At 46.8% G+C, this 21349-nt stretch overlaps 1 protein-coding gene across 2 annotated transcripts in view; it reads right to left on the reverse strand.

Moving 5' to 3' along the window:
- LOC119389432 (metabotropic glutamate receptor 3) overlaps positions 1–16629 on the reverse strand; it is a 36361-nt gene extending 19732 nt beyond the window's left edge. Inside the window, exons 1-5 of one of the 2 annotated variants that reach the window (XM_037656677.2) lie at positions 16305–16629; positions 14715–14872; positions 12717–12887; positions 12513–12657; positions 11219–11492 (exon numbers count right to left, since the gene is read on the reverse strand). In XM_037656677.2, the coding sequence (XP_037512605.1) occupies positions 11219–11492; positions 12513–12657; positions 12717–12887; positions 14715–14872; positions 16305–16518 (962 nt within the window). In that variant the 5' untranslated portion in view covers positions 16519–16629. Of the gene's footprint in view, positions 1–11218; positions 11493–12512; positions 12658–12716; positions 12888–14714; positions 15935–16304 lie in introns of those variants that run through there. The other variant, XM_049414425.1, reaches the window with a different exon arrangement.
- Positions 16630–21349: the final 4720 nt, after the last annotated feature.

Below are 21349 nucleotides of genomic sequence, written 5' to 3' on the forward strand. Positions count from 1 at the left end.
CATAGCCGTGCTTTGTCACGGTTCACAGAACACGGTCTCTCCCATGTTCTGCACGGTGAGTGAAGTGTCCACTGTCGATTCAATGCACTTCTGGGTGTCTTCTTGGCATGACTGAGAAGGGCAGAGCAGGAGCAGATAGCCAGACCGACCAGAAGGGAGGGATTCCTCCTATTGGCCGGGTCGAATCGCCAATTTCTCCCCTGGCAGTGAACCAGTGGCGTAGCCGGGAGGGAGGGGGGGGGGGGGGGGGGGGGGGGGGGCGCTCGGGGAGTTCAACCCAACCCCGCCCCCGAAACTTTTCAGCTTTGCACGTGTATATTACACGCACACATGCAAAAGCACGCACGAACATACATCAAGTATGGTTGAACCCACTCCCCCCCCCCCCCTCCCCCCCCCCTCCGAAAAAAATCTCTGACTACGCTAACGCAGTGAACACCTTACAAAGCAAATTACAAAAACAAAAGACGCGTACACATCACATTTTAATTTTTTTTCTCTTCACTCCTTTCCGCTAACGGCTCTCCGCGGTCTCGCATTCTCCAACCGCTCGCGCCAGGTCAGCGGCGGCGAATGCTCGCCGGCGTGTCCCACTTCACGGTGGCTAGCGGTTCTTTCCGGGAGTTGGTTGAACTGGAGGACTAGCTTTAACCCAGTGGCGTAGACAGGGGGTGGCACACCAAGCCCGTGCACCCCCCCCCCCCCCTTCGAATCTTTTTTCTACGATTGATACAAAGTACATGACATTCGACCACACTTACCTGCCGCACCCCATGTCGGATCAAGCGCGTGCATCCCACCCCCTGAAAAAAAATTTCTGCCTACGCCACTGGTTGAACCCCATAGTTCCGATTAGGCGATGTTGCGCGGTAACATGAATAACGATCTCAAACTGCTCCCGGGATCGAAACTTGAGGCTTAACAGTGTTAATATAAGCGCCAATTTTGAAACAGGCATTTATAGGTATTTGTAAGCATTTAGGCACGAACGCTAAAGAATACGCATTTTATTGGCATTTAAAAACACTATAAAAGCTCTTCTTAACCTCTAATTCATGCTCATATATCAAGTTTCAAATGGGTGATTGGGCGAGTTAAGTATCATATATCAAAGTGGAGCGATAGGAGCGCAAGGAGCATTTGCCTAAATGACGGCTGCAATAATTATACACACTAAAAGTATTTACAGGAGTGGTGCCAGCAGGAAGTGAGAGAAAAAGAAGAAACGAAGAAATCGCTTGGAAAAGGTTTTGGATGCGGACAAAAGCAACGCAGTTGTTTGAAGTATAGTTCTCTGCGAAGATGTTCTATTGGATTTTCAAAAAAAAATATGCCAAATTGAAAGATAAGGCAGGTTTTGGCGCAATACCACCCGAAGGTCCTCAGAGATTACATCTAAGCATTGCAGCACCCAAGAATATATAAAAAAATAATAAAATAAGTTGTTGCTCATTATTCCTAAAAACGAAATAAAAATGAAACAATGAAACGTTAAAAGAAGACCTAAAACCAACACTGTTTGCTTTCTCGCATATGTTTGTCTTCGTGACTTATCCAGCACAATATTCTTACGCATCTACCTATACGAAAGCTCTAGTGGTACCTCGGTTCATGTTGAGTAAGCACTAAAAAAATCTTATGGTGGTCTTATTCTTTTCAGATGCAAGTATAAAACACGATCACGCAAGTTAATTCAAGCAGTCGAACCCGTTCACCTTTCAGTTTCTTCCTGCAGATGAGAGATGTATCTTTGTATAATGAAACATTTTTACCGCCACCAATCGATAACACCGTGCATAATGTTGTATCAAGGCTTCATGTCCCGCGAAAGCATCCATTCGTGCAACATTAATGTCGCAAAGTCGAGCAACACAGTGATCGTAATGACGACGTCGATCAATACGTCTGTCGTATAGTCTGACGGAAGCACAGCAGTACGGCAACGGTGGCACGCGCACGCAAAAATATCCCTTACTGCGACTTCGCAGCAGCAGTACCAACGACACGTACCTCAACACAGGTGACATTACGCCGATCGCTGTCATCATTACCAAAAGTAGTTCTCATAGCGCCCAATCAGGCGCCATAGTCGCAATTTCCGGAGCTTCTATTTCGAACGCGGCTACGTTTGTTCGTTCGTTCGTTTGTTTGTTTGTGCGTGCGTGTGTGCTTGCGCGCATGCGTGTGCGTGCGTGTGTGTGTGTGTTTTGCTAATCTCAGAACTAAACCATAACCTAAACTAAAGCTGAATGCAGTAAACCGACGGCATGCAACCAGCGCTAAAAAAACACGGTCAAGAAATAAGAAAAAAAAATCAAGCTGTACTTTAATCATGCGTCCAAGCTCAACGTGATGGGATGAAAAGGAAGAACCTAGCGACCGAACGACTAAAGAAAAACAATATGCGCCAGTGCGAGGAAAGTATTACAGTGGGGAAGAAGAGAAAAACCTAATAACTGAAAGGACGTCTCTTTCGATCTTCTTGCTGGCGCCATTTCTAAGCTAGTTGGCTGGCACTGACCTCATTACTCCCAACTCGCTCACATTAATCGCAAATCAATATGGCTGTCATGGGTGATTACATGATTGTAATACAAACTGTATATCGCAGACATTGAGCAATTTTTATATGTGACGACGTCCTTACTGTAATGGCCAAAACTCTTATTTCTGCCAGTCAATATTTGTCATTCCGATAAACCCTTAGTGTCCAACGTGACATACATGTTAAGCTGAGTTTGATACTTCGCAACTCTCGTTGAAACGCGATAATGTTAACGTATCGTCTATGTGACGTATTTGCGCTCATTTGAGCTGTCGATATTTCAGCCTACCAGCTGTAACTAATGACTACTATAATTAGGCTATAAATGAAATGTGTATTTCGTCACAAATATAGTCTCAATTGTCATGATAAAATGTCAAATGCAGTGATGCTACTGGCTTAGGCCACTTTGGAGCAGCTTTTGGAGCAGGCAAAATTGCGTTTTGGAGCAGCAAAACTAGCTTTTGGAGCAGGTGCTCTGCCTTCAACAATTCATTCTGAGCCGAAGAATTCTTAAAAAAGTAATAAACATCAACCACAGCAGCGTCGACATCCGAGCCAACAGCACTCAAGCCGCTGGCAAATGAGTTGTGCACTTTGTGCAAGCAGCACTCTCCTACATCTATGATGTCAGGGTATGCTTCCTGCACCTTTTTTCTGAAGCTTTTCACTGCATTAGGGCCATCCATAGAAAAGCGAATGACATTTTTCTGCGGCAGGTCCATCACTGCTCTCCGCACTTCACTAGCCAAAATTTCCGAAGTCGCAGAGCCCAGCCGGAAAGACTGTAGGTGTTCCACAACTCGCCGCATTTTGTTGGAGAAATGCCTAACTACAACATCAAGTTGTTGGCACCTCTGTTCAGGAAGAGGGGTCTCGTCAATGCTAACAGAAAAAACCACATCCGGCTTGTTCAGCTCGTCAAGCACAAGTTTCGTGAAATACGGCCCGAGGCCATCACTAACTATGTAGGATGCCTTGAACCTCTTACAACTAAACTGCTTCACTGTTTCGGAATCTCCAAATAACTTGGGAAACAAGGCAGTTGCTGTGCCGGCCCACGAGTATGGGATGCCCTTGAGAGTCATGCCAAGCACAAACAGAGTTTCTGCGTTTGTCACGCGGTCACACTGCAAAACGTTCCATGGACTGCCGAATTCCAAAGTCGGCTGGATCGTTTTCGGCCGCTGCAGCCCACCTGAAGCGTCTTAATGACGACTGGTAGCATCAATGTGCCGTTTCATGGCTGCATGTCGCTTTTCTGCTGCTACGCCATGTTGCCTACAGTTGATGCTCTGATTACAAAAAAAAAAAAAAAAACACAAAACGCAGTTCCTTCGTCCGCTTGACAACACCATATTGATACTATTTTGTCTCCATTTTCATCACTCTCATGGAGAACGTCCGCGTACGTCCGCGTACAGCGCGATGTCGCTTTCAATGGGGGAACCTCATGTAGTTAGTTTCATTTCTGAAAGTCAGAGTACACCCCTTTGGCGCAGGCTTGGCGCAGAATCGCCAAATTTTGAGGAAATGTAGCAGGTTGTAGCAGCCAGGGCACTTTGGCGCAGTCTGGCGCAATTGGCGCAGCGGTAGCATCACTGCAAATGTTACGAGTCCTCACTTAACAAACTCATATTTTCAAACTTTTTCTGTAAAAAATGACCTTGACTTCAGCCGAGGCAGAAATAAGTGAAACCTCGGTGATACGAATCTCACGGGACCACAAAAAATATTCGTATCATCCGAAATTCGTATCACCAGAAAGCATGGAAAATTAGCACGCGACAAAAGAAAGCTGGCGTAAATTTTCATTTATTGTTTTTCAGGGCAGCAGCAAACGTCAGGAAGAATCCTGAATGATTTTCAGTTAAGTTTTTAGATGTGCGTAATCATACTACATTCGGAAATATACGGCACGTAGGCGCGTATTTAATTTATGAACCAGGTGCGTTGTGACCCGCGACAGCAGTAGCCCCTTCCAAATTTTTAGTATGTCTTTTTGCATGACACCGGAGTCTTTGGAACCACGGTCCTGTGTTATGATTTTGTTATCGCGTAGGTGTTGTGGATGTTTTTGGGGAGATTTACGACCGTGCCCGCACAAGTGCGACCTCAAAGGTCGCGCATGTTGACGTTGTGAGGCCTGGCTCCTTCGCCAAGACCACCCTCGCCTTCTTTCGGTCATTGTCCACCTTTAGAAGAGTGTTTTTCTTACACCGCGATTATGGCGATTTGGCGGTGTGGCGCGCATGCCCACGCTTGCGTTCCCGCGCTCGCACGTGCTTGGCGCGTCTTCGCGACAGCGCGGACAGCACCTCTTCGTACCTGGGCGCTAGCGTACGTTCGTATCAAACGTCGCTCGGTGAAAATCGATTCGCAACAACCATACTCCATTACATTGCAGGCCAATGGGCCTTGGTCGGGACCAACGAAAAATTCGTATCACCCCGAAATTCGTATGAGCTGTGATCGTATCACCGAGGTTTCACTGTATTCATAAAGTGAAAATGCCCGCGCGGCTGCTGTCACATCTACTTGATACGCGCTATTAACCCCTTGCGCTGGAGGGGCCGTCGCCGAGGACCTCGAAAGATGTTCCTCGAATGGTGGATCCCTGGAAGCCTAGCCCCGGGCACAATAACAACCGTTGGGCAAATAAAATTTATTCAACTCTACTCAACTCAACCCCTTGCGCGAGCTGAAGAGCGTAGAATCCCCCCTCCCCCCCCCTCCAAAAAAAAAGAGAGAGATAATAATCTCGGCAACTGCATACTTGGGTGTCGACGCGACACAGCGAGAAATGGTGGTCGTCTAAGCGATAATGGCGCAACGGGGAAACCGCCGCGGAGAAAAAAAGAGAGAAACTTCATCCGGGATATCATATGACGCGGCTCAGGTCCCAGTACCACGACATCTAGCCCTTTTCACCCGCTGTCCGGCCACACGGACGACCAGAGGTAAATTAGACCGAAGGTGGCATGAGCATATCCGATTCCACCTACGTTTATAATTCCTGTTATTCTCGGTATTCTCGGCAAGCGATCAGCGCTCTCTGCTTGAGAACCAGCGTAGCGGCTCTGCAGATTCTATTTCCTCGTGCGAGCTCTGCTTAGTCCTAACGAACTCGCTACATTTTACAGAAGTGTGCAGTAAGGCGGCTTTGCCTCAGTATGTCTAACTTTGTGGCGGTGCACCCTTTACAGGCGTACGCCACAAGAAGTACTGGCGATTTGGCAACGAGAAATAACGAGCTATTTTCCGGCTGGTTTTCTTGCGAAGCAATCTCCTTGCCCTTTCTCTTTCTTTCTCCACCCTTCTTCCACTTATTGAGTCGACGTGGAGAATCTGCGAGAAACTTTTGCAATCTCGTGCAAACCGCCTAGGCCATATCGAACCAAAGCCATACTTTCCACGGTACTCATGTACATACTACACGTATGCGTAGCCTTACATCTTACGGCGGCTTGCAAGGGCCTCAGGGGAAAGTTGCTCAAGTCTTCGGATTCTAATAAAAAGAGCACTTTGGTACTCAAAATGCGGTCGTGCTTGTGTATTAGCAAGAAGGCTCACGAAAGAAAGAAAGAAAGAAAGAAAGAAAGAAAGAAAGAAAGAAAGAAAGAAAGAAAGAAAGAAAGAAAGAAAGAAAGAAAGAAAGAAAGAAAGAAAGAAAGAAAGAAAGAAAGAAAGAAAGAAAGAAAGAAAGAAAGAAAGAAAGGGGAGTTCACCGTATCTTTCTTTGAATGCGCGTTGTATACCCAAAGTTACCGCAGACACGAGAAAAAAAAAAAAATGTCGCCGTGAAAGGAATTCAAATCCTATAACTTATGAAGTTGCTATTATGGAAGTAATATTATAGCTCTCAAAAAAGTGGGTTGAGTCAAGTGGAAAAAAGTGCGCCCTACGCACAAAACAAATATATAAATGAACATAGCAAAAAGAAAAAGCCACGCATATAGACAGAAAAGTTCTTTTTTTTTTCTTGCATGATAAGAACATTCGTGCAACAGCAGTCTTCATTGTATTATGGAATGGAGAAACTTAGCGTTTTTTAACAGCGGGAATTATCTAAGTTTAGCTATTCCATAATATAATCAAGGCACTGCTTTTACAGCAGCCTTCATTGTATTATGAAGACTGCTACAACACATGCCCTGCTGTTACACACGTTCTTATCATGCAAAAAAAAAAAGGACGCTTTTCTCTCAATACTGGTGGCGTTTTTTTTTTTTGCTAAGTGCCCACTACGCCACAATGCTTCCTTCTGCAAACTTGCGAAGTACCCACTACGCGTCCGTAAGGTGCAACGCGCACCTGCGCAGCTGCACACTTTGTAATGGGTGGGCAGCTTTAGACCACGCACTCGTTGCGCAATTCACTTGCTGTGACGCCGGGTGCGATTCTACGCTTCTGCCACGCAATATGAAATGCGTTAAGGAGACTCCTCCCACCATATGGCATTCTTATGGCGGCTTTCTTTTTTTCTTTTTACGAAGCAAGTTCAAGGACTGGCGTGGCTCTGTGGTAGAACACCTGCTTTCCAAGCAGAGGGCTTTGGTTCGCTTCTCACTCGAACGCAAGAGTTTTAGTGTTAATTTGAATCGATATGGAACTTTCGCTCACGGACAGCGTCGATTCTTCGCTCTCAATCAACGACGCCAACACCGGAATTTCTGCGAAACGAGCTCTTTAACATCATCAACGTGATTTCGTCGGCACCGTCCTTTGTTGCACGAGCGTAATGGCGATGACTAGACGTATAGAAAGGGTCTTCTTCCTTGCAACAGGCGTAATCTTCTGGACATTGGAAGCATTGGCGTAGCCAGGTGGAGGGGGGGGGGGATGTCGTACTTTTGCCCCAGAAAAGTTTGCATGTACAGGGTGATCCCTTTAGAACTGACCTAGTTCACTGAGCTGTAATTTTGTTAGAAATTATTCGATTTAAATGCGGTTTGCCGCAAAAGATTCAGGAAGGGTGGAAATCTAATGACCCTTGGAAGTATTTTGATGTGCAACTCCGAAAAAAAAATCTACAAGGGGAAATAATGAAAAACCGCGACATTCCTCGAAATTTCATACCAGAGGGTCCGCATACTTTTGAAGTCAGAACAGTTCCTTATTTATTCTTTTTTCCGTGTTGCACATCAAAAAACGGGATAGACCATCAAATTTTCATCCTTCCTAAATGTTTTACCGCAAACCGCACTAACATGAGATACTTTGTAAAAAAAATCTACAGCCCAATCAAATAGGTTAGTTCTCAAATATATATATATATATATATATATATATATATATATATATATACAGCTACAATTACAAGCACACGCACGCACATAAACCAAGGGTGGTTGACACCCCCCCCCCCCCACAATCCCGCCCCGAAAACATTCTGGTTACGCCCATGTTCGGCAGCGTTTTTATTTTTTTTTGGTCTTGGCATCTATTGAATACCTCGAAACAGGCTTCTTCTTTTTCTTCTTTGCTTATTCATCATGCGGCGCTTTTTGGACTCACTTCTTTTTGTAGGAATAGATTGGTCCCCGAAAACTCACAGGGTCCCTCATGCATTCACTTAAGAAGACTCGAAGGCGAAAGCCATCTTCTTCTTTTTCTTCGCAGTCGATGTATTGATCCTCCCACGCCCCCATCCTAAAGTTTTCTGCGCCTCACCTGGTTTTGCACTGCCTGCGTGATCGGCCCACCTTCGACCAAGCGAGGATGTCATGCGATGACGTCATCATGCCACGTTATAGCGACGTTAGATGATGTCACACTGACGTCACAAATTTGGTGATCTGTGTCACCATTACGTGATGATGATTTTCGCATCACCCGTGTTGGCGCCGGCGCCACGGAACGCCGACGGTCAATTTTCGCGTTTGATGAGGCATCTAAGGCACTCGCCTTAATATCTTCATTTCCGTCGTCTTCCACTTGAAGTATGCCGTCTTGGAGAGAAAACACGATAGCGAAACAACTACACATAAGACAGATTGGATGCGGCCATGTTGGTTATTTTGGTCACGAGGCATTGACTCAGCACTGGTTCAGTGGAGCTGGCTCGCTTTGATTCAAACAGGTGTGACAATCGGCTCAGTTTTTTTTATTCGAAGCAGTCTTTTTTAGTTCACGTTGTAATTAGTTACATCGTTACAATTTTGATTACAAATGTTTTAAAAGTGAAAGTCACGTAGGCGTGCTCTACGTTTCCGTCAAGTTTAGCCCTGTTTCAGTTTCTGGAGTTGGCTCTTTTACAAAAAAAAATCTCTTTATTTTATTTTGCTAATGCATCGTCTTAGCGAGGTAATGGTTCCCCAAAGACGGCAAGGCAGTAAGGGTAAAAAAAAAACGAAAATATCATTTACGCGAAAGTATTGGTTAAGTAATAAAAAAAGGTGAGCGAAGTGTACTTCCTGTAAACACATTCTTGACAGGACACCCTGAGTGATCCAAAAAAAAAAAAGGAAAAAAAAACTTTCGCAGTTTTTAACATTTTATATGTAAGTTCAATAATGCTGCAGCAGAAAACATTTTGTCTATCCCATCTTCCAATAAAGATTAGTTGAACCACATGAACCCAATAGATTTGTGAAGTTATTTATCCTTTAAACATTTCTGCTTTTGCCGGGTGCTGTTGAAGACTAAATCAGCGACAAATGGAGGCTGTTATTACCGAGATTCCCGCGAGCATTTTTCTGTGTCGGCACACTACCGTATTTTTATATCACCATGATAGCAAACTCTATCCATCCGCACATTTAGCGCTAAACACCAAGTGGGCGACCCCAGAAAGGACTGTAAAACCGCGCTCCACTTTCGATCAATGGAATATCATTGGCGAGGCTTCTGATGAAAAGGAGGAGGTTGATCTGATCTCCATTACAAGCTAATACATTTTGATAAGAAAAGAACGAAAAAAATAATCTACAACATAAAATAAATGTAAAAGACTTGTCGCAAGTAGTAGGGTAATCTGCTACAAAAGTGACAATACCCCATCATGAGGGCAAACACTTCTGCTAACTCGATAATAGCGGATAGCTTCAACAGAGCTTCTGTGGTTTAGGCTGCAAACGAGATTTGAAAAAGTAAAACTTGGAACACGGCGCCTGCGGATCACTGAAGTCTGGGGAAAAGCCTTGGGAAAACAAGAGCGTCGTTCTCGCTAAGTGCTGGGCTCAGGAAGAAAAGTAAACAATTAAGGAGCGTTTCTAGCACACCCCAGCACCAGCACGCGAACTTGTTGTTTTTAATGTTGAAAACGTTTAAAAAATAATAGCAAATAATTAAATTACCTTTGACAAGCAAAGAGTAAAAACTTAGGCCTCTACGAAATAGGTTGCTGCTTCTCAGATCGCCACTTAGCGTGTTTGCGCTAAAGGACGTTCGAAGCTAATGCACGCGGTCGTGACACGTGGGCTGTTGCTGAGGTCGTGGGACAAGATACATTTGCGCTGTGTAGTACATTAGTTAAATATATCTTTTGTATTTTAAAAGGAGAAGCTAGTTCTCTTCCCAATAAAAAGTTTGATTCTCTCTCGCCTGCTTCTTTTATCAAAAACATCACTTCTGTAATGCTACCTCATAATTTTTCCGTTTCCGACTTTTCATTCACATATCTGCATCTCGGCGCTCTGTGTACTTAATGTCCCATTCTGTTTACTTCTTTCTGCACTCTTGGCGGCATTCTGATGCCGACTTCATCACTTCTTCAATTTTCTGTTTCCGAATTATTTAGCTATTGCATAGCACTCTGCTTGCCTGCTGCTCGTACATATACCAATCCTGAGACATTGCCAAGAATATTCACATATCCATTGGCATACGCCCAATCGTACGCACCTTGTGACCAAGTTGTACGGTGCGCAAGTAAAAACCCACTGAGCTGAGATAAGAAACAAAATGAGGCCCTATTTAAACACACATTAAAGATGAGGCTTGTAGACTTTTAACAACACTAAGACATTTGCTGTTCAAGGTGGTTAACAGTACGGTGGCGCAAAGCTTATGCAACGATGAAATGGCGAAGGCTGCGCGAAAGTGGCGACGCTCAGTCGACAACTATGGCATGACAAAGCAGCAGCAACGACGGCGATGACCACGGCATGACAACGTCCCTTCTTTGACTGAGACACAAACAAGCTTCGCGAGAAAGACACCAAGATTCCGTGCGATGTTGAAAGCAGCGTGGCCGAAAGACCGTGCTTCACCTGTCTTTGATTGAGCTCATCTATTGTAGTCGATTCTGCCACGACCTTAAAAACACGGGTGGCCTGCCTGGTATAGGTCAACATCATAGCAGAATGCAAACAGAACGAAAGAAATGGATAGCCTGGGCGTTGGCTGGTTACATCTTTCCTTAGGGTGTAGGTTAACCTGCACGACCACGCTATAAAGTGTATTTCTTCTTTCAATTTGTTTGCCTATTTCAATGTTATTACCGTGTTTCCTTCCCCCGCTCGTGAGAACGATTTAGATCGTGGCTTTTTTTACTCTTGCACTACAATGTTATGCTGAATTCATTCCCCTGAATTGTCGCATTAAAATGCAGCAAAAACTCCTATTTTCTTTGCTTCTTTACTGCGACCGGCACAACGTCCCCCATAAAGGGTCTGCTCTACTGGCTGTAGGCTCTACATATACAGCAAGGATGCAGGAGGCCATACGTACCGGAAGAAGTGCTCCCAGAACTCGATGAACCACGGGTTTCTGTGGTTGGTGTAAGGCGTGAGCGCGCGGAAGTAGTCGTCGAATCCCTCGACCTTTCCCGCCGTGGGCTGCACCGATAGCGTGCCTTCGACCTGTGGCTCGTTGCCGTGGGAGACGAGCTCCCTGGCGCTCCAGCCATCGCTGCCGATCCAGGCGAAGTGACCGGTGGCATTGTTGCGACTCACGGCTCTCATCACGCCCGCCACTTCCTGGTCCGAGCCGAAGATGATCACACCTGCGAGAAGCGTTTCCGGGCTTGTTCACAGGTTTTGCGAAGGATGGAGCCTGAAACAGGGTTGCCACAAAGACCTTCTACCGCTTTACATTACCCCCGCGCCTGCGTCATTTAATATATTGCCTGCAGACACACTTTATTTCCCTAAAGAAGCGTTGCTTCGCGGCCGAGGATCACGCCTAATCTGTAAGGAATGCCGGAAAGTTTGGTGGAGTGAATGGACCTGAGCCCATCTCTGTGGCCCATATTCACAAAAAACATATCGTGTAAGCCAGTATTGTTTGTAAGGGAAAGTTTCAGTCAATCCTGATGAAGGACATATCATTAGCGAAGGTGGCCGGTCAATTGCAAAATACTTTTACCAACGAAAAGTTCTGCGAATTCGGCCTGTGTTTCCTTTCCTTTTCTTTTTTTTTCATTTTTGACTCATATACGCAGTGACTAAGGAACTGTGGACTTTGTGTTACTGTTACTTTTCTGTTACTGTGAATTGCAGTAACAGAAAAGAACTAAAGAAGAGAGAGATAAAGGAAATACAGGGTTGTTAGCCGGAGTTTGCTAACCTGTACTTGGGAAGGGGAAAGGCAAGCTGAGGGCAGGTGCCTGGCACCTAACACGTTCGTCGTGCGCGTCTTGTGGCTCTCTAGACTGTCCCAAATTTCTTAGGCAGCGTATATCGCTGGTTAAGGAATATCGACTGATTGAAGCAAATTTCCACTTTAGGGGAAGCTGTGCTGCTCGACTCGTGCCCTGATAACTTTCCTGCACAAGCCTGATTCATACTTAGCTTTTGTGTTGTTGTTTGTGTTTGTTTATTTATTTCTTACATCTTATTTGTTTGTTCGTCCTCCTGAAAGCTGTCAGTCTGCTCCCTCCCCACATTTCTTCTTTCTTTCCGCTTGCATATCAGACAACAATCATTGTCATTGATCCTGGACATAGTGGGCGCTGCTTAGTGCAACATTGTCTTCCCTTGTGGTGCACAGACCTTTTCCCAAGCAGCACTGGTTCGCTTCTTACCTCGAGCCCGCGGCTTGTTGTTTAACTTCTTGATGATTGCGTCGTACGTGATTTCCGAAGCCACGCCCGAGTCCTTGGTCAATTTTTCCTTGACGGCGATGCAGATGTTGTATTTGTGCAGCTCTCGTTCTAGCACGTCGAATGCCTGCGGAGCAAAGACACTAGTTAGGAAATGTCGCTAGCGCTACTTACGGAAGCACGCACCGAATTCCCGTAGGTGGATTCTTCGTAGAGGATGGACACGTACGTCCATTTGAGCAGCTTGACGATACCGACCATCGCTTGCACTTGGCTCTCGTCCGAAGGCACCGTGCGCAGGAAATACTCGAAGCGTTTCTTGTTGCTCAGCTCGGGGCTTGTCGAGAAGAAGCTCACCTGCGCAAATAAGCGTTTTAATGTGCGGCTTTGTCGCCCGGTGGATTGTGCTCATCACGGACGGATACACGAAGCGGTGTTAGAACTGCCGTTTCTGCGTTCGACAGGCGTGCAAATAATTGACTGTTGTTTTCAAGCTAAACTTTTTAGGTGAACATTCGCGAACTTTTACAACCGTGACTGCTGCTGTTGCTGCTTACTTGAAGAATCATGCACTCATGTGGCAGAACTCAGACAACGAATTAGCTCATATTCAGGATTATTCGTGAAAAAACCTACAGTTGGGTTGGTGGCCGGCTTTGTTCTCCGCAAAATTCTACAGTAAAATGACAAGCGGCACATGAATATCCCAAGTGCAACAATTAACGCCCCTAAGTGTAATGTCCGTTTACTGAAGCGATGCTTTCTAGCGTTCCTTCCCGGAGCTCGGCAAGTCTTCTCGGTCTGCTTCTGACTGCCGATCAAGATGGGTCGATCCCGGAGACGGTGCAATAATGACTAAACTGGGATAATCCCGGGAATGACTTGATGAAAATCGGGCAGGTCCCCACTTCCAGTCGCAGCATGTACAACCACGTTCCACAACTACCAGAGCAAAGTGAGCTGGGAGAGTAAAAAGATGGCGCGTTGGATGCATAACAGGACACTGATATTCAACACAACGGGTGATACCTTTCCAGCTTAAACATTGGCAAATAATTCTGTAGTCGGATACAACTTTAGAAGGCAGCGGCATTTCCTCCTCAAAGGCGGATGAACACAAGCCTGCACCAATGGGCGCGCACTCGGGACTGACGTCATGAGCGGGACGGCCGGTGGCTCCGCCTTCGGAGAACATCGGCGCGTGCATGAGCGGGACTATTTCTTTAGTCGCGGAGGCGATCGGCTGCCGCGCTTCGGTCGTCTGGGCGGGGCCTCTCCTGCCTTCTAAAGCTGTATCCGACTATAGGCGTTTCGACTGGATAAACTGGGCGCTGTCCAACAGTTAACTGAGAAGTACAGATAGAACATGGTCGACAAAACCGCCTTAGCAAGAGGACACATCATTTACTGCTGCTCAGGTCATTAAATGACTCGTACGAGCAGTCGCAAAGCCTCACCGTGGACAATGTGTAGGGAGTTCGGTCGCCAGCACACCAACCGTCGTCGATGCAGGCAATCATGACAACGCTGCTCAACGTGATTTCTTTAAAACTGAAAAGATGTGCCGATCACGTGTGAGCTGTCATCACGTCATGCGCTTTGTGCTGAGCAAGCACTGCTTCGCAGTATCTGGAGCTAGCTATATTATTTTGCTCTCTCTCTCTCTCTCTCTCATCTTTCTGGACTCTTCTTATTTTTTTTTCTTTGAAGTTTAAAGCTTTGGTATCTCTTTAAATAGATTTGGTCGTAAAATCCGTCAGTAAACTTCACAAAGACAAGCATTAACCTCTTTTCAACTTGCCAGACTTCTTTCCCATCAGTTATAATTCCTCTCTCCGAAGCCAAAATAATATACTTTCTACTTTTTATCTTTTGAATGACAGTACCGTTACCTTCGCTTTTTCTAGCATAATAAGGATCATCACGCTGTTTACCTTCAAGAGTACTTGTGGAGTGCCCACTCTGCTTGTGTTTAAGCTACTTCAGACGACGGGGTCCATGGCGGTCCTTATCAATGACAGCACAAGAGACGCTCGTTTTTCTCCAGTCAACGCAGCAAAGCGCGATGTCTAGCACACAAGTGATTCATCACCTCGCCTCGACTAATTGAAAATTAGGTCTCGCCATCTTGCAGATACATCGTGCATGGCCTCTGAACACTACAGCGGCGTCCGATGCACGCACCTGTGGTATCTTGAAAAGCCGGAGCAGGTTGGCCACCTGTATGGAGGTGACCGAGGAGGCGGCGCCGAGCACGCCCGAGATGACGGTCTGTTTGATCCGATCGGGGCTCGAGCCGTCCGGGCAGCGGTAGGTGCCGTCGTCGATGTTGCCTATCGACCCTGCACCGCACACCAGAACACGCACCAGAACAATACAATCTCTGACGTCGGTGGCTGGCTATATAGTGCATGCATTCCAGCCGACGACGCGGACGCCGCCGCATCACTACGTCAGCATCGGGGAGACCCTACCAGGTCATCCTTACGCACGAATGAGATGATTCTTTTTGTAAATTTGTAAGGAGAAGCAAGAGCGGCCGCGGTAAGGTACACAGAATCACTCGTTTCAAAGTGAGCACACTCGGGCTATCAGTACGACCGTACACGCAAAGCTAGCTGTGGTAAATCCTTCGAATTTGAAGGTAGCATGGGGCGATGCAATGCAATCATAAGCACTACACAGTTGGCTGTAACCGTTATTGTCATGAGTGCCTGATCGCTGTGAATTCACCCATGTGCCTCCTTCAACAAAAGCAGGCTTCTTGTCTCGGTGCTGTTGTGAAGCTTGGGGTTTCGCTGTGTGAAATTTTTGTTCCTTCCTTACCGGCTCATTAATATGGACCTTCACTACAATCAGCCTTCAGTAATTTTGATTCAGGGAAAAGAAAAATTAAGCACCGATATTTGGTCTGTGTATCTCCTTCGCGCGTCCCCAGAACCTGTCCATGTTCCCTTTGACCGAGTACGTAATATTGCCCGGCATTTATCACGATGGCTTTGTACGCAGTTAGCAATATCTTGGAAGGCAATAATTTCTCAGAACCATTGCTACATCGCTATTTGTGCAGGTAGTAGTGTCTGTGCAGCCATACTGTGCAGCGTTGCAGTCGCCATGCGAAGCCCACCGAGTGGCCGCTCTTTCTTTTCGATCCTTCCCTCCCTCGATTTTTTTCCTGTTTGTATACCATCCTGAAATCGACGGGATCCATTCAACGTGCGCGCGGACCTGTAGCGCACGCAACGCGCACCTGTTGCAAAGCGGCCAACTTAGTTTCGCCCACGCGCACTCTGAGCCGGTAGGTGTGGATGCGTCAATGCTTTCGACTCTGTGCGTGCGTGTCGGCTCTAAAAGCTCAATTGTATTCACGAGACGACGCTACATTCTCCGATTGGCGCGCCATTCGCGGGTGACAGTTTGTCTCTTTGTTCGGGAGTCGGCAACATTGGCGGCGTAATTGTCGTGATAGCGCCATCGGCGTGATGAGTGTTGCGGGCAGCAATGCGGGCTTTGCGCAGAGGCGGGCCCCGAAGACTCTTCCGGCGGCCGGTCGCACGCGCTGTCCGGCGTGCACGCCGAGGAGGCGGGCAGCAGCAGCCCGCGCTGTATCGATCGATGGCGGCGGCCGGCACTCGCCCGGACGAGGTGCGCCTTCGTGCGGCCGCGGCGCAGATGCCACGAAGGCAAACCTAGCCCAAGAGAGAGCGCGGTCTGCACTCGAAGAGGAGGAGGAGGTGGCTGTCGAAGCCCACCCACCCCCCGGCGGCGGCTCACCCTTGATGAAGTCGACGGCCTGCTCGAGCCCGTAGGTGTCCTTGTCACAGTCGTCGAGCACGTAGGCGCCCAGAGAGAACGGGTACCCTTGCCGATTCACCCAATCCAGAGTGAAGAGCATGCACTCGAGCGCCTGGATGCCGCCCTGCGGCATGATGGGTCCGCACGTGAGCCGGTCTTCGCGCTCGTGCACCATCATGAGGCCGCCGAGCATCACGTCGCCCTCGACGACGACGGCGCGTTTCACGGGCCACACGGGGACGCCCGCCGCCGAAGCCGCCGAAGCCACCGCCGCCACCGCGCACTCAGCGGGAGGCGGCGGCCGCACCAGCAGCAGCAGCAGCACCGGCGCAAGCAGCACGACCCGCGCCATGCGCGCTGCCCCGACTGGCGCAGGGCGCAGCGCCTGCGCGCGTACCGCGACGCCAGAGACGCCGCGGCGCGGCCGGAGGTTGCGCGCCCAGCATCCTCCTCCTGCGCCTCCCGCCGCCACAGGTCGGTATGGATCTTTGCATTGAGAGGAGCACTTACGTCCCGCGTGTATAAGTCGCACAAGGGCGTCAATTGCCCCTGTCCTGGCACACGAATAGACTCCTGACTGGACGAACGCAATTTGTAGTCAATCAATTAAGTACTCAAGACACACAGAAATAACACCTTTCACCTTCCCGCAGGAAATGATAACGTGTCAGAAGTAACTCCGATGGCGTGTCTCATATTGTTTGTTCATGAGAATGTATTCCTACCGAGGTACTAAACAACTCTGTCATTATCTGCGACAACAGAACTGTCACTGCCGATTATATAGTAGATCAACCATTCACCTTAATAAAGTTGTTTTCACAGCTCCTTTGAAAGAGAAACATATATATTATGTTGATACTTTTAGGGAGTTACTGATAAGGCGTTTTTCCCGAACCGCCTTCCTCATCGAAAACTTTGCACACTAATCAATAGCCCCACATAAGGAAAGTTCAAAAATGTAAGATATATAAAGGGAAGAACAGAAGGCTAAAGCATCCGCTTCAATAAACCATGTACTCTCATACACGGCGCACCGTGTTGAGCTGTTATACCTTACAAGTTGTTATCTTTGTTTCAAAGGTTTCGAAAAGATCGTATACCCTTATTACTACTTCTTCTCAATTTAAATTTTTACGACCTGAAGCAAGATACGCGTGCTTTCGCATTTCTCGCATCGTCTTCCTTGCAGTAATAAGAGCTACCGAGTCGGTTCTTGATTCATGTGCGCTTTTAGATAGCGTCTGTGAGGAAACCTGCGTTACACAAAGACTTTTTTCACCGCAATTTAAAGTCAGTAAGGGCGCGAGCATTTGGATTTTTCATACGTTTAAATGCCTATCACGAGTGAGCGGACTTCATTAGGCAGTGCTGGATATAACTTTCTGTCGGCAATAGAACGAAAATGGCACAAAGCAAAATACGGACTTAAGGGGCTGTTCTCAGCTGCGGCTAATGATGTTGTTCTACTTTGAAATTCAGAGTCTAATTGCGATAGAACAGAAGGTCACCTACCTAATTAGTTCGAAAGGATTTATACACACTCTCGTTCATATCAAGTTCGCGCCGCCGTTGTTAAGCACCTGAGCAGGAGGCACACGAAGACTTCAAAGAAGCGAGGTTAGGAAACGACGGAATGTGCGAAGGGCGGGAAGCTCGTTTAGCGACGACCCGTACTTCCGAGGGATCGCGCCAGACGAGCAGTGTTCAGAGTTGATTGCAAGAGTGCGCCCCGACCGAAGAAGCCTCGTTCGAAGCAAGATGTTGCCGGCAAGTGCACGTGGCGGCATCGATTAGGTGATCGGGAGGAAACAAAAAAAGAATGACTCAGCGTTCGTGCCATAGCGTCAAGCATGAAATGGGCTCGTAATCGTGCGCTAATGTCGGGGTCAGCGCGATAATTCTGCCTCGGAGGCGTGTTCGCGCGTCGCCAGATGAGCCCCAAGGAGCCGACGCCAAGAGCACTGCATGTGTGTTCCCGCAAAAGACGATCGACGTAATTTATACGGTCGAGCATACTCGGGGATGGCTGTGGAGAGCGGCGAGTCAGCAACTAGGGAAAGGGGGTGGTTGGGCAACTCTGCAACATACCTTTACTCAGTCGGCCCTTTCCCGTCATTTTTTAATGCGCAGGGTTATGGCTGCGCGTGCTATTTGATGATAATAGTGACCAAGGACCCCTGGTGTTGCATTCAATGACCAGTTTACTTCCCACCTTTACCCCGAAAAGCCGGGAACCAATGGCAGGACTTTGTGAGAAGCACGTCATCACTTCATTTCCATTTTTGCCTCCATTGCGGAGCATTTGTTTTCGCTCGGGACCGACCAACAGCGGGAAGGCGCTGGGGTCAAACTTGCCCCCCCCCCCCCCTTTCCTTATTGGATAACACTTCTTCCTTCCGTTTGACGAGCGAGTGCGGCCCCCTCGTGTAGATAGGAATGTATGGCGCAGCGGGTCCACCCTCAAAACTTCATACGAGGAGCAGACCATTTCAGTTTCAGCTCAGGAGTGCAATGGTGACTGGCATTTTCGTGTATGCGCACTGCCGCGTTCGATGGAGCCGTCCAGGAAATCCACGTTAACCATACACCTTTTGCAACATCACTAAACGCTCGTATTAATTTCGCTAATTTCCTACACACAATTCAAGTTGGTAGTCAAGTCGCTCTTGTTCCAGAGTGCTGGCATGTTGCAGAGTGCAGGAGTGCCCTGTAATTGGTTGACTTACGTTGCGTAACCTAACAGAGCTACTCATGGGCTACGAGAGACGCCACAGCAAGCATTTGATCCAAACGAGATCATCGGACCCCACTGTATGAGTGCAATGCTGTATTTGATGTTACCGATTATTCTAACTCGCGCTTCACTCTGCTAGCCTCAGCTGGCAAAGCAACCTGGTAGTGTCCCATGTTTTCACTGCCGTGCCAGGGTTAACTTATTTTTTAAATATGGTACTTGACTGTAAAACTCTAGCAGGTTTTCTTTTTAGCTTTTCCTTGCTGTAATAATTCTTGTAGTTGCAAGTTCGAGCTGCTTTCATGTGGATAATAATTATTTGTTTCGTGTGAAGTATATTTTCCTACTCTGATAACCAGGGTGCAAGATGAGTTACTGAGGCTTGCTAGGTTAGGGCTTTTTGCAGTGTTTCTTGGCCGATAAATGACAACAGGAGTCAACAGACGCTGATAAACTCCACGATGACGTCACGGCGACATAGTGAGGTAACGACAGGGCAGCACTGCAACCCGCCTGCTTAATTAATTTATGTCTATTTTCTGTTATCGAGGTTCCTCTCATCTTAAAAGTGACCACATTACTATTTGAGAAGCATATGGTTTGCTAATTCAGCTTAACGTAACAGTCTAAGTTGTTTACACTATAAGTAGAAAGCAAACTAACGTGGCGTCACGTTACTTGATCCCTAGAACGAGTACTACCATTATAATAATTCCCTGTGATCTATACGAACGTTTTACGAGAATTCGCGGAGAGGCTAGCTTTGGCGTAACTGGAAGCAAGATTTCGTCGTGCGCGAGCTTGTGAAGACTTGCTTCGAACACAGCCAACAACAGTCGAAGCACGTGTTGTGCTTCCCTTGTTTAACCAGTTCCTAGTTGATTCGCGCTGTAAGACGCGTTAGTAATTTATTGCTTGTTTGTTCCTTTTCTTTTACGATCCCCGTCACTGTAACGATGTCCCCTGCTTAGGCCACCAAAACGTTATCCTAAATAAAGATAGTTTTCCTCACTCTCAAGCGCAATCTCGAGCGCAATCTATGGCACGCTTCGTAGCTCCCATTCCAAGACAGCATTGTTGCGGAACAGCGTAAAGACTGCGAGGCTATCAGTGCCACAATATTTTTAGACTCGCTACGGCCGGTTGTAAAACGTGCAGTGTTACTTCTTCCCATGTGCCATGGGTGTATATTCCAATTCTTCTGCCCTACTTTTCTAGGCTCTTTCTCTACCATCTCCTGCTCTTGTACAGTAGACTATCTATCTATCTATCTATCTATCTATCTATCTATCTATCTATCTATCTATCTATCTATCTATCTATCTATCTATCTATCTATCTATCTATCTATCTATCTATCTATCTATCTATCTATCTATCTATCTATCTATCTATCTATCTATCTATCTATCTATCTATCTATCTATCTATCTATCTATCTATCTATCTATCTATCTATCTATCTATCTATCTATCTATCTATCTATCTAAGAATGAGATTAATTGAGTGGTGGTAATCAGCAGCCACTGAGTGGCACAGTTATCAAAGAGTAACCAAAATCAGGGCTTACCCCTGTGGCCGACTGTCAATGCGCATTATTCCTTCGGAGCCTTGAATTCCTTGGGCACGACATGTTGAAGTAACAATCTTTGTAGCCACGCTACCAATCTAGATTTTTATAAGCACCAATCTGGACTGATCTTGTCAGAGGGGAACTCTTCGTACTCATTCTGTGATGAACCCGAAGCAATAAATGCTTTTGTAAGTTATCATGCCAAAGGTTTTTATGTCTAAGACGACGGATTTCAGAGTTTCCGCGGTTTTTATTTGGTGTCTTTGTTCTTGGTTACAGTCACAAAAATACTTACACTCCAATACAAAAGTTGGCCATCGGCTGAAGCTTTTTTCTGCCCTTCGTCTGCTTACTCGATTTATTGTATTTCGTCCAATCATACCAGTCCGGCTACTTTCAATTCATTTTTTCTTTCTTTCTTTAAAGCTTTCTTTGAAATATTCGTCTCTCTCCTCACGTCTAGCGATGTTCGGCCGATCCTCCACAGTGAGTATACGCCACAGTTCTTGAGGTCATCATCATACCATCATTATCCAACGAGTGTCAGGTCTTGAAGAGTTAGAAACGGACGAGATGGCGACGACAAGAATCGGATGCAGCCCGTGAAGCGATACTTTTGCGCGCTTGTACGACTGTAAATGTCGCAAATGGTTTTAAACACGTACGCATTTCTAAGCCGACTCAACGAAGAAGCTGTATGCACGTCGGTACGT

The sequence above is a fragment of the Rhipicephalus sanguineus genome, chromosome 4, assembly GCF_013339695.2.
Source record: "Rhipicephalus sanguineus isolate Rsan-2018 chromosome 4, BIME_Rsan_1.4, whole genome shotgun sequence".
In the NCBI taxonomy this organism is placed as follows: Eukaryota; Metazoa; Arthropoda; class Arachnida; order Ixodida; family Ixodidae; genus Rhipicephalus; species Rhipicephalus sanguineus.